This window comes from Oncorhynchus clarkii, chromosome 16, assembly GCF_045791955.1.
Source record: "Oncorhynchus clarkii lewisi isolate Uvic-CL-2024 chromosome 16, UVic_Ocla_1.0, whole genome shotgun sequence".
NCBI lineage: Eukaryota > Metazoa > Chordata > Actinopteri > Salmoniformes > Salmonidae > Oncorhynchus > Oncorhynchus clarkii.
The window spans coordinates 58,965,431-58,983,322 of NC_092162.1; the positions used below are offsets into that span (position 1 = coordinate 58,965,431).

At 41.9% G+C, this 17,892-nt stretch overlaps 1 protein-coding gene across 1 annotated transcript; it reads left to right on the top strand.

Annotated features, from left to right (window-relative positions):
* Positions 1-892: 892 nt before the first annotated feature.
* LOC139368831 (eukaryotic translation initiation factor 2D-like) lies at positions 893-16,186 on the top strand. The gene is made up of 8 exons (XM_071108234.1): positions 893-1,017; positions 2,169-2,289; positions 7,775-7,891; positions 8,212-8,390; positions 8,925-9,107; positions 9,578-9,665; positions 12,717-12,768; positions 14,390-16,186. Exons 1-3 carry the CDS (start codon positions 944-946, stop codon positions 7,856-7,858), a joined length of 279 nt encoding a protein of 92 aa, XP_070964335.1. The 5' UTR covers positions 893-943; the 3' UTR covers positions 7,859-7,891; positions 8,212-8,390; positions 8,925-9,107; positions 9,578-9,665; positions 12,717-12,768; positions 14,390-16,186.
* Positions 16,187-17,892: the final 1,706 nt, after the last annotated feature.

Here is a 17,892-nt window from a genome sequence, read left to right on the forward strand (position 1 = left end):
ATAGGAAACCTATTGAAATCATAGAAATATTGATAATAGAATAGACATTCCCATTTAAGTTTACATTCGACGATGGGTGGACCAACGGCCATCTTTGTGGTAGCAATCAAATTACAATTTCTAAATTGCAGTGGTCTGAAGGATAGGTTCATTCTATTAATTACATTTCTATGATTGAAATGACACCCACCCTGATATCAAACTCAACCGTTCGTATTTTCCAGTGATGAAGACATGTATGTCTCATGGTATGGTGTGGTATGCAAAATGGGTAAACTTTCGGCACAAATCTCCTGAACGTTTTTGCATTCAGGTCCAAAAAGTCACTTTCTGACCACTTCTAACATGGGCAAATATGTATGGAAAGTTCCATTCAAATGTCAAGGGTGAGGTCAAAAAGTAATTGAAATCAAATGGAATAACCCCTGTTCCATTTTCTAGAGTCACACTCACAAACAACTAAAGATGTACATGGTGCTTATAATTCACTTAGGATTTTTGTGGAATGAAGCATCACAACATTTCCTGAAAACAGAAAGGGTTACAGTCAACATGTCTATCCCACAGGTAGGGTTAAAGTCAACATGTCTATCCCACAGGTAGGGTTAAAGTCAACATGTCTATCTCACAGGAAGGGTTACAGTCAACATGTCTAGCCCACAGGTAGGGTTAAAGTCAACATGTCTATCCCACAGGTAGGGTTAAAGTCAACATGTCTATCCCACAGGAAGGGTTTACAGTCAACATGTCTATCCCACAGGAAGGGTTACAGTCAACATGTCTATCTCACAGGTAGGGTGGGGCGGCAGGGTAGCCTAGTGGTTACCGGAAGGTTGCAAGTTCAAACCCCCGAGCTGACAAGGTGCAAATCTGTCATTCTGCCCCTGAACAGGCTGAACATGCATTCTGAAATTCTCATGAGATCCGCTTCTCCACAGATCTCATGCTGGTGCCTCCAAGTGGTCTCCCAGAGGTGAAGAAGGGGGACTTCTGTGCTGTTAAAGTTGTTAGCAACAGGTAAGTTGATTGACTGAATCCATTTGCAGTCATGATTAGCTGTTACCGCTGTCTGTAATGAACACATTGACATACTGTAAACACATTGACAATGGCAGGCTTCATATTCTTGCTCATAACGTGGTTGTTTGTTGCCAGTGATATGTTTCTGCTTATAATTTCAGATATTTTGGTAGGCTATTTGTTAGTCAACTTGTCTATAATTAGCTTTTCTTCTGTCATTATATGTTGGCCTAGAAGATAAACCCAATTCTGCTTGGATGCATATTTGATGTGATTAAAATACTATCAGCTTTTATGGTGCTGATAAAGATAGCACCTCTACAGACGGTATCTAACTGCACATTTGCATTCTCTCAAGATGCTGAAAGAAAGAAATCATATTTCTCCACTCTTTTTCCCCAAGTCAAAATGTAGCCTACATTTGAAGGAGTTAATATTAAGGCTATGTGAGAGGTTATAGACATACAGTCAGTGTCCAGATTTCAGTTTCCATTTAACCCATCTGAACAGTAGGCTACAGTTCCCTTGACAGGCCATGGCCTATTAAGTCCCCGTCTTGTGACTGTCGAATTTGTAGGCCAAACCGCCTCACAATCATCACACATAACGTAGCCGGGACTGCTATAATCCTCTTTTACCACTTCACTAAATATTACTTTTTTGGCCCTCCCTTCTCTTTATTTTCAACTCTCCAATTCACGGCGCTTCTCTTATTGAATTAAACTCAGACATTGTCCTTTTTGTTTCCGTGGATTGACGTTTACTTTTTCTGCCCGTTCCCAAAAGCATTTGGCATGTAAGCTATTTGCCGCGTGTGCAGTTAATCCCTAAAAGTTTAGGCTAATGCACTACTACCATATAGCCTAAAATAATACAAGAAAAACCTCAATGTAGCCTATATATATATGTGGAAAAAGTCAAGGGGTCTGAATGCTTTCTGAATGCACTGTAACTGCCATTTTAAAGGGAACACCAACATAAAGTGTCTTAATAGGGCGTTGGGCCATCACGAGCCACCAGAACAGCTTCAATGTGACCAGTGCGAAAAAGCACGAAAAATGTATGCACTTACTACTGGATAAGAGCTAAATGACTAAAATGTATAATGTAAAGTCATGATGCATCACAGCGTCATCTTGTGTCCACAGGACGCTAGACAAAATGCAGCACTGCCACCAGCTGGTCTTCCCTGGCCAGCCACCCGTAGTAAAGAAGGGCCACATTGAGCCAATAGACATCTCTGTGGCCTTCAGGAACTCCAACAAGAAGGTACTGCCTTGACAACATCTTTACAATCTTTCTTGTTTTAAATCAGCACTCCTCAATCTTTGTGATTAATAAAATATCTGTTCCCCCGCAAGTACATCCAGGGTCTAGACAAAGTTCAGAAGCCTGAAAAGAAGAAATAATATAACCTCAACATTTCATCAACAAGTACAGTGGGGCAAAAAAGTATTTAGTCAGCCACCAATTGTGCAAGTTCTACCAAAAAGATGAGAGAGGCCTGTAAATTTTCATCTATGACAGACAAAAAAAATCCAGACAAAAAAAATCCAGAAAATCACATTGTAGGATTTTTAATGAATTTATTTGCAAATTATGGTGGAAAATAAGTATTTGGTCAATAACAAAAGTTTATCTCAATACTTTGTTATATACCCTTTGTTGGCAATGTAAGTCTTCACAAGGTTTTCACACACTGTTGCTGGTATTTTGGCCCATTCCTCCATGCAGATCTCCTCTAGAGCAGGGATGTTTTGGGGCTGTTGCTGGGCAACACGGACATTCAACTCCCTCCAAAGATTTTCTATGGGGTTGAGATCTGGAGACTGGCTAGGCCACTCCAGGACCTTGAAATGCTTCTTACGAAGCCACTCCTTCGTTGCCCTGGCGGTGTGTTTGGGATCATTGTCATGCTGAAAGACCCAGCCACGTTTCATCTTCAATGCCCTTGCTGATGGAAGGAGGTTTTCACTCAAAATCTCACGATACATGGCCCCATTCATTCTTTCCTTTACACGGATCAGTCGTCCTGGTCCCTTTGCAGAAAAACAGCCCCAAAGCATGACGTTTCCACCTCCATGCAACTCAGCATTCTTTGTCCTCCAAACACGACGAGTTGAGTTTTTACCAAAAAGTTATATTTTGGTTTCATCTGACCATATGACATTCTCCCAATCTTCTTCTGGACCATCCAAATGCTCTCTAGCAAACTTCAGATGGGCCTGGACATGTACTGGCTTAAGCAGGGGGACACGTCTGGCACTGCAGGATTTGAGTCCCTGGTGGCGTAGTGTGTTACTGATGGTAGGCTTTGTTACTTTGGTCCCAGCTCTCTGCAGGACATTCACTAGGTCCCCCCATGTGGTTCTGTGATTTTTGCTCACCGTTCTTGTGACCATTTTCACCCCACGGGGTGAGATCTTGCGTGGCGCCCCAGATCTAGGGAGATTATCAGTGGTCTTGTATGTCTTCCATTTCCTAATAATTGCTCCCACAGTTGATTTCTTCAAAACAAGCTGCTTACCTATTGCAGATTCAGTCTTCCCAGCCTGGTGCAGGTCTACCTTTTTGTTTCTGGTGTCCTTTGACAGCTCTTTGGTCTTGGCCATAGTGGAGTTTGGAGTGTGACTGTTTGAGGTTGTGGACAGGTGTCTTTTATACTGATAAGTTCAAACAGGTGCCATTAATACAGGTAACGAGTGGAGGACAGAGGAGCCTCTTAAAGAAGAAGTTACAGGTCTGTGAGAGCCAGAAATCTTGCTTGTTTGTAGGTGACCAAATACTTATTTTCCACCATAATTTGCAAATAAATTCTTTAAAAATCCTACAATGTGATTTTCTGGATTTTTTTTCTCATTTTGTCTGTCATAGTTGAAGTGTACCTATGATGAAAATTACAGGCCTCTCTCATCTTTTTAAGTGGTAGAACTTGCACAATTGGTGGCTGACTAAATACTTTTTTGCCCCACTGTATGTATAGCTGTGTAAACAAATTGTTTACAAATTGTCTATCATGAAATAAAGTTTACTCCAGGATTAGCTAAATTTATGTTGTCATTAATGTTACATTGTGCTAGCCTAGATGCCAGCCTGAGATGTCTGTTCAGTTAGAATATTCCACTCAATTAGAATATGACCTGTCCAATCACCATCCTCTGAGTCTATGAGTGGAGTTAGCAATCCCTGACATTGACCATGGTTACTGATGAAAAGGTGAACCAATCATTCAAATAGGCTGTGTTCCGTAGAAACAGCACTCATTAATGAAACAATGCCAAACAGTTTCTATACCAGAGTTACCAGGCTGAGAAAGTCTGTCTTGCATCCAGGCTAACATTGTTCTCTCTGTAGCCTCAAAATCAGGGAAACTTTAAATAAATAGGCCGTATTATTGTACCTAAAAAAAGGGTATTATACTGATAAGAAGCTATTCGATTTTTCCATACATACAGTATATGACGTCTGCTTTGAAGAGATTTTCAGCTGAATGACTCAAATGTCAGTGTCCACAAACAATTCCATAGTGACAGACAGAATGCAATAACTTGTCTCTGACAACATCTGAGTTGTTAGAAAGACTTGTTTTGTAACTGATGGTACACCACAAAATCAATAGCTAAGCAGTAAGCCTGTCATATATTGGCATGTTTTGAAGACATCAATAATGGGAAAGTACAGTGGTCAAGAGTTGGAGCGTTGCAACAAAACCTACAATCACATACTTCTGTAATGGAGTCACTGGTTCTATCAAGTCACATCAAAGGCTTTACGGGGGTCAGAAGTTTACACTGCATTAGACAACATTGTCAGATGAAATTAATAAATAAAATATGATTTACTTCCTTTACTAATCCATTTAAATGTCAAATGTATTGTGATATCCATCCAAAATGTGTGGTTTAAAAGAAAAAAAATATTATAGCCCATTTGAAAAATAAATATAAGCACATTTAATACTATATTTTTTAAACAGTAGCTAACATGTTTTAAATGCCTTTTGCATGTGGGTAAAGAATGTGAGGACACCATTACAGCAGTATCCATAACAAATGTCCATGGTGACATCACCCTCAATAATGTAGCTTATTTAACTTCAGCTACAGATATTAGGTTGCTGGTTTGGGGCGGCAGTTCCATAGGTCGCTGGTTTGGGGCGGCAGGTGGTTAGAGCGTTCAGCCAGTAACCGAAAGGTTGCTGGATCGAATCCCGAGCTGACAAGGTAAAAATCTGTCGTTCTGCCTCTGAACAAGGCAGTTAACCCACTGTTCCCCGGTAGGCCGTCATTGTCAATAAGAATTTGTTCTTAACTGACTTGCCTAGTTAAATAAAGGTTACATTTTTTTAAAATACATAGATGACCGTCAGGTAGAAGGCGCTGGACTACAGAAGATGAGGAAGGTAACAATGTAGGCTAGACGAGGTTTTGGTATTATTAGGGTTTCGCCATTGGAAACAAATGAAGCATATAATCATTCATGCAAAGTATAAACCAAGCTTATACCAGCCTTCTCTTAATGTTACTGTAGCCATATATCATTTAATCAAAGAAAGATTAATTATATTCATTATCCTTTAAATGCAGTATACATCAGATATTACTAGTTAATTTGTGGAAAAAATAACATGTATATTCTGATAAATATGTGCCGAGCAAATTAACACATTTTACTACTACTTCCCTAGTTATTGTACTCATCCATCTGTTTAAGACAGCATTAGATACCCAGCAGCAGTTAGTTCTATAGGTATACTTACAGGGGATGCACACTATACCCAGGGCTTGGTAGAACACACCCTGCAGAGTGACCATCCAGTGTTCCTCTTGAGGAATTTACCCACCACATATACTGTATTAGCAGAAACAGCATCCAGAAGAGTGCCTCTCCTCTCACCAGCACATATCTGTGCTATGGTCATATCACTGGGGGTTAACCACGCACACATACAGTGCCTTGCGAAAGTATTCGGCCCCCTTGAACTTTGCGACCTTTTGCCACATTTCAGGCTTCAAACATAAAGATATAAAACTGTATTTTTTTGTGAAGAATCAACAACAAGTGGGACACAATCATGAAGTGGAACGACATTTATTGGATATTTCAAACTTTTTTAACAAATCAAAAACTGAAAAATTGGGCGTGCAAAATTATTCAGCCCCCTTAAGTTAATACTTTGTAGCGCCACCTTTTGCTGCGATTACAGCTGTAAGTCGCTTGGGGTATGTCTCTATCAGTTTTGCACATCGAGAGACTGAAATTTTTTCCCATTCCTCCTTGCAAAACAGCTCGAGCTCAGTGAGGTTGGATGGAGAGCATTTGTGAACAGCAGTTTTCAGTTCTTTCCACAGATTCTCGATTGGATTCAGGTCTGGACTTTGACTTGGTCATTCTAACATCTGGATATGTTTATTTTTGAACCATTGCATTGTAGATTTTGCTTTATGTTTTGGATCATTGTCTTGTTGGAAGACAAATCTCCGTCCCAGTCTCAGGTCTTTTGCAGACTCCATCAGGTTTTCTTCCAGAATGGTCCTGTATTTGGCTCCATCCATCTTCCCATCAATTTTAACCATCTTCCCTGTCCCTGCTGAAGAAAAGCAGGCCCAAACCATGATGCTGCCACCACCATGTTTGACAGTGGGGATGGTGTGTTCAGCTGTGTTGCTTTTACGCCAAACATAACGTTTTGCATTGTTGCCAAAAAGTTCAATTTTGGTTTCATCTGACCAGAGCACCTTCTTCCACATGTTTGGTGTGTCTCCCAGGTGGCTTGTGGCAAACTTTAAACAACACTTTTTATGGATATCTTTAAGAAATGGCTTTCTTCTTGCCACTCTTCCATAAAGGCCAGATTTGTGCAATATACGACTGATTGTTGTCCTATGGACAGAGTCTCCCACCTCAGCTGTAGATCTCTGCAGTTCATCCAGAGTGATCATGGGCCTCTTGGCTGCATCTCTGATCAGTCTTCTCCTTGTATGAGCTGAAAGTTTAGAGGGACGGCCAGGTCTTGGTAGATTTACAGTGGTCTGATACTCCTTCCATTTCAATATTATCGCTTGCACAGTGTTCCTTGGGATGTTTAAAGCTTGGGAAATCTTTTTGTATCCAAATCCGGCTTTAAACTTCTTCACAACAGTATCTCGGACCTGCCTGGTGTGTTCCTTGTTCTTCATGATGCTCTCTGCGCTTTTAACGGACCTCTGAGACTATCACAGTGCAGGTGCATTTATACGGAGACTTGATTACACACAGGTGGATTGTATTTATCATCATTAGTCATTTAGGTCAACATTGGATCATTCAGAGATCCTCACTGAACTTCTGGAGAGAGTTTGCTGCACTGAATAAACATATAAAGATTAAATATTCTCTTTGAAAATCTTCCTCTGATTTGTAATCCAAAGGGTCCCAGCTGTAACATGTGGTGTCGTTTTGTTAGATGAAATCCTTCTTTATATCCCAAAAAGTAAGTTTAGATGGCACCATCGATTGAGTAATCCACTCGTTCAACTTGCAGAGAAAGAAATCCGAAAATCTACCCCTAAACTTTGTTTCAACAAGTCAAAATATGTTTCTATTTACTCCTCAGATAGCCTCAAATGTAATCAAACTATAATATTTATTTCGGAAAGAAGTATGTTCAATATGAAACCGATTTTAGCAGGTGCGTAATTTCTTCATGGCGTGCGCAAACACGGATTTCCAAGACTGTCCTACTAAAACTGTTATTTCTTATTCGTTGTTAAAGTTACAAGCCTGTAACCTTGGACATAGACTGCTGTCACCATGTGGAAGCCGTGGGAATTGCATCAAGGGAGCTCTTGATGTCTAAGAGGATGGTCTCTCTCTCAAAAAAATAATTCCGGTTGGTTTTTCTTTGGATTTTCTCCTATCATATCTTTTGTGTTATATTCTCCTTCATTATTTTAACATTTCTACAAACTTCAAATTGTTTTCTTTCCAATGTTACCAATTATATGCATATCCTGCATGATCATAACACAGGGGCATAGGGGCACCTTGTGCTGGGGGGCAATAAAATGCCACTCTAAAATGTGCAGTTTCGCCACACAACACAATGCCACAGATGTCTCAAGTGTTGAGGGAATATGCAATTGGCATGCTGACTGCAGGAATGTCCACTGGAGCTGTTGCCAGATAATTTAATGTTAATTTCTCTACCAGCGTCGTTTTAGATAATTTGGCAGTACGCCCAACTGGCCTCACAGCCCCAGACCGCGTGTAACCACGCCAGCCCAGGACCTCCCACATCCGGCTTCTTCACCTGCAGAATCGTCTGAGACCAGCCACCAGGACAGCTGATGGAACTATGGGTTTGCACAAACTGTCAGAAATCATCACAGGTAAGCTCATTTGTGTGCTCGTCATCCTCATCTGGGTCTTGACCTGACTGCAGTTTGGCGTCGTAACCGACATCAGTGGGCAAATGCTCACCTTCAATGGCCACTGGCTCGCTGGAGAAGTGTGCTCTTCACAGATTAACTCTAGTTTCAACTGTACCAGGCAGATGGCAGACAGCGTGTATGGCGTCGTGTGGCAGAGCGCTTTGCTGATGTCAACGTTGTGAACAGAGTGCCCCAAGGTAGAATTGGGGTTATGGTATGGGCAGGCATAAGCTACGGACAAAGAACACAATTGCATTTGTCGATGGAAATTTGAATGCACAGAGATTCCGTGACGAGATCCTGAGGCCCATTGTCGTTCTATTCATCCGCCGCTATCACCTCATATTTCAGCATGATAACGCACAGCCCCATGTCGCAAGGATCTGTACACAATTCCTGGAAGCTGAAAATGTACCACTTCTTCCATGGCCTATATTCTCACCAGACATGTTTGGGATGCTATGGCTCGACGTGTACGACAGCGTGTTCCAGTTCCTGACATTATCCAGCAACTTCGCACAGCAAGTAAAGAGGAATGGGACAACATTCTACAGGCCACAATCAACAGCCTGATCAACTCTATGTGAAGGAGATGTGCCGCGCTGCATGAAGCAAATGGTAGTCACACCACATACTGACTGGTTTTCTGATCCATGCCCCCAACTTTTTTTAAAGGTATCTGTGACCACCAGATGCTTATATGAACTGTAACTCAGTAAAATCTTTGAAATTGATGCATGTTGTGTTTATATTTTTGTTCAGTGTATAATGGGCCATTACATTGGCCTGTCAGAATGTAAGCATTTCTGACTGGAAAGATCAGGGGCTGGATAGATCAGGGGCTGGATAGATCAGGCTATAGCACTCCATTACTGCAGTTGTCTGTTCCGCCTCTAAGGATTTTATATTTCTGAAGTTGACAACCAAGGGAATGCTTGTCGAAATATCACTTAGTGTCTGCATTCTCTTGCCCAGTCCCTTTTGAAGTGATACTGTGAAAAAAATCATGCAGGCTGTGACTGGAATATGTTTTGAAATATCTCATCCATTTCATTAATGTTCTAACTTTTTACGGTCTCTCAGTCCCATTGTGAGTTGCTTCAGACTAGAATATGCAGACTCACCCTTTTTCTCTCCTCTCATAGCTGACTGAGTGGTGGAGAGGACATCCAGACTCACCCTTTCTCTCTCCTCTCATGACTGACTGAGTGGGGGGAGAGGACATCTATCTGTGTATGTGTCTAGTGGTACAGTATAAAACACAGTTAGCCAGGCAGCATAGCAGCGAGTCCCTAGATGATGCACTCCTAGGCTGGTCCCCATCCACCTGCCACTGCCACAACCTGTAGTCTGTGATGTCAAAAGTAGTGCATTTAAGGAGTAGGGTTACATAACCAAATTTAATGCTAAACATTTGTCCTATGAATTGGTGACACAAATTCTTCCTGCTCCGATCTAATCTCATCAGATGATGCATACATTTTATTAAGGAGTTTAGTATACTGCTGAAGCCAGCCAACAGATGGCACTGTGTAGATATTTATGGTAAAAGGTTCCTTTCCAACGGTTTTATCTTCTTTTAAGCTCACATTTTCAACTCCACAAGCAAGGAATCTGGTCTGCACCACATTGCACAATATTGTACAATCTTACATGGCAATTAGCTGGCCTAAAGACATCTCTGTGCAAATGTTCAACACTGAAAATCATTTACTGTTGTCCCCATGCAATGACTGGCCCCAGGAAGTGAGTGATGGCATTTGGGGCACCGACGGGAACACAATGACAGTAATGACAATAATCATGGCTTCAGGCCTCTATTTAGTAGATAATAGGCTCCAGCAATGTGATTTTCCAACTTAACCTCAATTACTTCTTTGTCTTGGGGTGCTTGCCTGCTTGACATTTTACAGAACGGCACGCCAAACCAGCTGATTATAGGTGGATAGAAAGGGATTTCTGCTGCTCATAAAACATGTTCAAAGCAGAGGGGAATGCCTTGGAGGAAGAGTGAACATCTCCAATAGATTATAACCGCAGACTTCATCTGTCAGTTCCCACCTCCACTCTCAGGCCCCTCTCAGTAGTTACAAACGTCACTTCCAGGCCTGAGACAGGAAGGAAGCAGAAGCTTTTTTTCTGTTTACCACAGAGAGGATAGCGTCCAAACGACTGACAACACACTTTGGGCCAAAACTAAAACACAATGAACATATGAACGGTGCCCAGTGTCCATCGCCCCCTGCCTGCCAAGCACTGTTTTCCCTCAGTTCTGTTAACGTTACATCTGCTATCCAAAGCATCAACAGATTACACATCCATTTTAAGCTAAAACATTGCACATTAGTTCAACTAAAATGATGGCATAGCCCATTGTGCTTTTATTTCTTTTGACCCATATTTTTTTGCATAGACAATCAGGGGAACTCCAGAATATCACGTGTCACTTAAACATAAGCAGGAGATGAGAGGGCCCTGAGAGATGAGAGGGAGGGGCCGGATATATTAGGGGGAGGGGCCTGATATATTAGGGGAAGGGACCTGCTATGTGAGGGGGAGGATCCTGGGAGATGCCTGAGAGATGAGGGTGAGGGACCTGAGAGATGAGGGGGAGAGGTCTGAGAGATGAGGTCTATAGCTGGACCCCTCTCAACAACACAGGCATGTAACCGTTTGAAAAGACAGGAGTAAAGTAGGGGTGGTTGGAATTAGAAGAAGAAAAAAAACGACTTCTGACACGTGCGCTGGTTGCTATATTAGAGGAGGCCTTGTTGCCAGGGAAACCAGGGTTCCGCAATCAGTATTCTGAGCGCTGAATAGGAATAGCTGAGGAGAATTCGATGCCTCGGCTCACATCTAGGGTCATCTCGTACTTCAAACATCCCCGGGCTGTCCACTAAATCTGCCTTCCACCCCCACCATACGGGATCCACCATACGTCACCACCACCCCCTGCTTAATCGTAGTCTCTCACAAGGTGATATGTCGCCATTGATAAAGTATCTGTCTTCCAAAAAGACACATATAGTACAGTACTCTTGACCAGTAGAGCACCATTTGAGCCAGAGCCAGTGTGCCTCTATCCTCATACTGAACATAAACATGAGCGTGATCACTCAGCGCCTGAGGATGTTATGTAACCCTGTAAGCTGTAAGCTGGTCATTAGGAAATATGTTTTTAAACATTTCTGATAGTATTTGGCGTGTGTTCAATCCCATTCAGTAGATAGGGATGGTGGTAGGTAAAGGGTATCATTCTAGTTCAACTGTTGAGGATGGTTTTATCTTCCACAGTTCCATTACCTCTGGCCCAAATTCAATCAAACTCGGGTTGCAAGGCAGGGGTTTGTAACCAAGACATGGTGTAAACATTTCTGTGGCGCGTTCGATAATAGTCCAGCTTACAGTATGTTCTATCTGCTCATTGAAACATTGTACAATTACAGTCATACACCTGTTCTTCAGTATGGTTCAAAGTTTTTTTTTCTTTCTAGATCATATACAGTAGATCTTTGCGATCTATCCATTATTTCTGGAGAAAAGCCAAACAAACACGTGATGAAGTGCTGTAAGGTAGATCTGTAGACATAGCTATGCTCATTGCTCACCAACTGTGTCTCCCTCCTGTGTAGCTGTGCGATCATTAACACATGACTGCCTGTAAAACTATCACCTAAGGGGAAAACCAAGAAAAAGGAAAAGATGTTCTGTGTTGTTTCACAGATTTTCTCTACAGAAAAAAAGGTTTCTTATCTTTTTGTCCTGCTACGCATTATTAGATTGTTGATTGATTTGACTTGGATTTGATTGTGATGGTCCCCAGAAAAAGAAAAAGATGGGGATTCAAGTTTAGTTTGTGATCACTCAGGCTAAAACCCACGGGGCAAAAAAACGGTTGAATCAATGTTGTTTCCCCATCATTTCAACCATAAAATGTAATGAAATGACACTGAAGCAACGTGGAAAACTGATTGTCATCAACGTAAGGAATCTCCTCTTTTTTTCACACAACTTTTAACATAAATCCAATGACATGGTGAAATGTTTTGTTGATTACACGTTGAATTCACGTTAGTTAACAACTTAACCAAATGTAAATAAAAATGGGTGTTGAACTGACGTCTGTGCTCAGTAACAACCTAAAAGAGTAGAAGGAGAGACGTTACAGGTGCTATTCTTTGTTGGTTTTGTTGTACAAGAAAACCGCAGACACCAGTTGAGCTGCTCCTTCATAACAATATGAACTGAGTGGATCTCATCAAATGTCTCTCTTGCCTTGGACAGGTCTGGGACAGGTCTTCACTGGATGTCAAGATAACGCCTTGTCTGGATGGAAGTAAGGTTGGGTTGGGAGTACTATATCCATTACAGATAGCATCAACTGCCTTCGTCAGCTCACATTCCCACTACACTGATAAAAAGGTCCCACGGGACCCATGGTAGCAAGACTAACACCTGTTAATAACTGTGACATGTCACACTGTCTTTGACTTCAGCACCAGTCCATTACCTTGACCTTCTGGGTTTCTCATGAGGTTATGTGGTTCCTGGCGCCACAATCAGATAGGTTGGCCATTACGGCTTGGAAGGGAAAAGTATTTTGATGCTCTAGGTCAGGATTTCCCCTAGCACTAGAGAGCTGATTCAAATAATCAAGCTTTATGATGAGTTGGTTATTTGAATCAGCTGTGTAGTGCCAGGGCAAAAAAACTAATTGTGCCCCCAGGGAGGGCCCCAGAACCGAGTTAGGGAAACCCTGCTCTAGATGACATTGGAACCTAGGGCATCACCTCCACAACAACTTTAAACCAGTGTCAGTAAAACCCAATCATTCATTTTTCTCAGTGGGTTGCTCAGTGGCATCAACATGTCATCCTTAATGTGTGATTCTGGTTGTGCCAAACTATTAATAGACAGGTCATCTACAAATCAGACCAAAGACGTCTCACTCACTAAGCTTATGGTGAACAAGGAGATCTCAGGGATGCAGTCATTGCTTTGAGCTACTACCTGGCTCTAAAGAGCTACACCTCCGCATTGGCACGCAATACACTCTTAAAAGGGGAATTTCACCCTGGGGAAATCTGTCCCTGTTTTCATCATGTCCGAGGTATTTCTAGGACAGTGAGATGTGTTTCACATATAATTGCCCAGGAGGAAGGCAGGTCTGGGCTTTGTGCGCTGAATGATACGGCTGACCCTTAAACTGATATTTGAAAATTAAAGAAACCTTAACCTGACAACAAATGAGATATTGGAAAAACAAACTAACATTTAAAACTAAGTAAATATAAATAAACAAATCTAGTAATGGCACATTGATGGGGGGGCGAGATCTAAAAAGAAATGTAGTCATGCATAGATAATAAACAGTGAGTAGCAGCAGTGTAAAAACAATGTGGAGGAGGGGTCAATGTAAATAACCGATCGCTGCCCGCACCCGCTCGCCTGTCTAGCATCACTTCTCTGGACGGTTCTGACTTAGAATATGTGGACAACTACAAATACCTAGGTGTCTGGTTAGACTGTAAACTCTCCTTCCAGACTCATATTAAGCATCTCCCATCCAAAATTAAATGTAGAATCGGCTTCCTATTTCGCAACAAAGCATCCTTCACTCATGCTGCCAGACATACCCTTGTAAAACGGACTATCCTACCGACCCTTGACTTCGACGATGTAATTTACAAAATAGCCTCCAACACTCTACTCAGCTAATTGTATGTAGTCTATCTCAGTGCCATCCATTTTGTCCCCAAAGCCCCATATACTACCCACCACTGTGACCTGTACGCTCTCATTGGCTGGCCCTCGCTTCATATTCGTCGTCAAACTCACTAGCTCCAGGTCATCTATAAGTCTTTGATATCTGGAGTATTTCTCCTGTCTTATCTGGTGTCCTGTGTGAATTTAAGTATGCTCTCTCTAATTCTCTCTTTCTCTCTTTCTTTCTCTAGATCCATGCCTCAGGACTACCTGGCATGATGACTCCTTGCTGTCCCCAGTCCACCTGGCCGTGCTGCTGCTCCAGTTTCAACTGTTCTCCCTGTGGCTATGGAACCCTGACCTGTTCACCGGACGTGCTACCTGTCCCAGACCTGCTGTTTTCAACTCTCTAGAGACAGCAGGAGCGGTAGAGATACTCTCAATGATCGGCTATGAAAAGCCAACTGACATTTACTCCTGAGGTGCTGACTTGTTGCACCCTCGACAACGACTGTGATTATTATTATTTGACCATGCTGGTCATTTATGAACATTTGAACATCTTGGCCATGTTCTGTTATAATCTCCACCCGATACAGCCAGAAGAGGACTGGCCACCCCTCATAGCCTGGTTCCTCTCTAGGTTTCTTCCTAGGTTTTGGCCTTTCTAGTGAGGTTTTTCCTAGCCACCGTGCTTCTACACCTGCATTGCTTGCTGTTTGGGGTTTTAGGCTGGGTTTCTGTACAGCACTTTGATATATCAGCTGATGTAAGAAGGGCTATATAAATACATTTCACCATAGCAGCACCCACCCGTAGCACACGCTCCAGCAGGTATATTTCACTGGTCATCCCCAAATCCAACTCCTCCTTTGGCACCCTTTCCTTCCAGTTCTCTGATGCCAATGACTGGAACGAATTGCAAACATCACTGTAGCTGGAGTCTTATATCTCCCTCACTAACTTTAAGTATCAGCTGTCAGAGCAGCTTACCGATCATTGCACCTGTACACAGCCCATCTGTAAATAGCCCACCCAACTACCTAATCCCCATATTGTTATTTATTTTTTTTGCTCCTTTGCACCCCAGTATCTCTACTTGCATATTCATCTTCTGCACATCTAACACTCCAGTGTTTAATTGCTAAATTGTAATTATTTTGCCACTATGGCCTATTTATTGCCTTACATCCGTAATATTACTACATTTGCACACACTGTATATATATTTTTCTATTGTGTTATTGACTCTTCGTTTGTTTATCCCATGTGTAACTCTGTGTTGTTTGTGTCGCACTGATTTGCTTATCTTGGCCAGGTCGCAGTTGTAAATGAGAACTTGTTCTCAACTGGCCTACCTGGTTAAATAAAGGTGAAAAAAATAGTCTTGATTAATTGTTCAGCAGTCTTATGACTTCGGGGTAGAATCTGTTAAGGAGGCTTTTGGTCCTCAACTTGGCGCTCTGGTACTGCTTGCCGTGCGGTAGCAGAGAGAACAGTCTATGACTTGGGTGACTGGAGTCTTTGACAATTGTTTGGGCCTTCCTCTGACATTGCCTAGTATATAGTTCCTGGATGTCAGGAAGCTTGGCCCCAGTGATGTACTGGGCTGTACGCACTGCCCTTACCGAGCAGAGCAAAATAATCCACTTTACAGAGCAGTTGCCATACCAGGCGGTGATGCAACCGGTCAGGATGCTCTCGATGGTGCAGCTGTAGAACTTATTGAGGATCTGGGGACCGTCCCTTAACCCGGACGATGCTAGGCCAATTGTGCACCACCCTATGGGACACCCAATCATGGCCGGTTATGATACGGCCTGTGATCGAACCCGGGTCTGTAGTGACGCCTCTAGCACTGCCGAAGCAGTGCCTTAGACCGCTGTGCCACTGATTCCTTCCAAACCACTCATTGTTGAATTTGCGATTTCCAACTTGTTGTGTAATGTTTAGGTGTGTCTTGTCTGTTTAGTGAACAAAATAATTAACTATTAATTTAATTCATTTGAATGTAACATAATTACATAAATAAAATGTGCTGTTCTGTTGTCTTATAATCTTTCTTAGGACCTGTCTAAACAAATACATTTGCACACGGGAGGTATAAAAGGCGTATGCAGGCAAGAATGTGGTAAAAATGGGCCTCTTTGTAAGGGGGTCATATAAACATTGCCCAATTTTTTTTGCAGGCAAAATATCGTAAATCCTATGTGAAAGCAGTAATAAGAGTGAACTCTGGAGACGCTCCTTGTCACTGATCCATTGAACAGATTACGTTGGCATGCTGAGAGGATTGGGCATCTAAAATGGATTACACTGCTTGACTTTTTTTCCCAACACAAACCTGCTTAAGCGCTTTGATGAGAGAAAAAATATAACATTCATGATGACGAAGCCAGATCAGATTTTTTTTGGCCTGATCCTGACCTCCTGGGATTGATGTGGTTGAGTCATGATTAGATGACAGGCATTTGAGGACAACATGGACACTAGAGAGATGTATCACAGCAGCCCCATATAATACAGTGCTATATAGCAATAGTCCAAAAGTGTCTTCCTTTCCTAATTTCCTTTCCTTTATCCGAACTTGTGTAAGAGCTAGTACCTACAGTACCAGTCAAACGTTTGGACACACCTACTCATTCAAGGGGTTTTTCTTTATTTTTACTATTATTTTTACTATTTTAGTAACTACATTGTAGAATATTAGTGTAGACATCAACACTATGAAATAACACATGGAAACATTTAGTAAGCAAAAAAGTGTTAAACAGTTCAAAATATATTTGAGATTCTTCAATGTAGCCACCCTTTGCCTTGAGAGCTTTGCACACTCTTGGCATTCTCTCAACCAGCTACATATGGTAGTCACATGGAATGCATTTCAATTAACAGGTGTGCCTTGTTAAAGCTGGTATTTAAGTTAGTTACAGTAACTCTTGCTTTCACCTATCCTGTTTTTATTTAATTTTAGTTAGTGATTCGTTCAGAAACCAGTGCAGGAATGGAAACAAGGGGAAGAGACCACTGAGACACCCCATGCTAAGATTGTGAATAGGTCTTTTCGCTGTACCTGGGAACAACCCAATGGTCAAAAACTGGTTGAAACAACTTTGTTTCTACGTCATTTCAACACCCCAAAATCAATATGATGACATTGAATCAACGTGGAAAACTCATTGGATTTGTAAAAGGTTATCAACGTAAGGGCATTTCGTCTTTTTTTCACCAAAATGTTTACATAAATCCAATGGCATGGAGACATGTATTGTTGATTTCCCAATACTTGACAACTCAACCAAATGTAAATCAAAACTAGACGTTGAACTCACGTCTGTGCCCAGTGGGAAGGCCTGTGTCTAGAATCTGATCTGGGAGCTTACCACCTCGACAGGCAGATAAATGGGCTTTATGTTCAGCAGAACACTGCAGAGGCCTGTTCATTCGAATTCTATCTGGCATCAAAACCCCGTTAAATCACTTTGTTCCCCTGAGTCTACTTTCAGTGAGTAACCAGGGCTCTAATGGAGACTTTATCACTAAAATGGATTTTTAAACTCAGATTACTTAATTTGGGTACAGTCCAGAATTAATAGCAGCGTCCCGAAAATACTTTGGTGACGTGGAGCAGAAAAGGAGAGGGCAGAGAGAGCGGAGAAAGGAGAGAGAAGGGAGAAATACAGGCATAGTGATTCCTGGATTGCAGCCCCTGCTTGACCAACAGATATACAGCTCTTCATTAGGGTGAATATCT

Bases quoted from the DNA above. Each gene is read 5' to 3' on its own strand.
- LOC139368831 (XM_071108234.1), top strand. From the start codon at position 944: ATGCTGGTGCCTCCAAGTGGTCTCCCAGAGGTGAAGAAGGGGGACTTC. The intron at 1,018-2,168 runs GTAAGTTGATTG...TTGTGTCCACAG, and splicing joins GTTAAAGTTGTTAGCAACAG to GACGCTAGACAAAATGCAGC. The intron at 2,290-7,774 runs GTACTGCCTTGA...TCGTTGTTAAAG, and splicing joins TCAGGAACTCCAACAAGAAG to TTACAAGCCTGTAACCTTGG.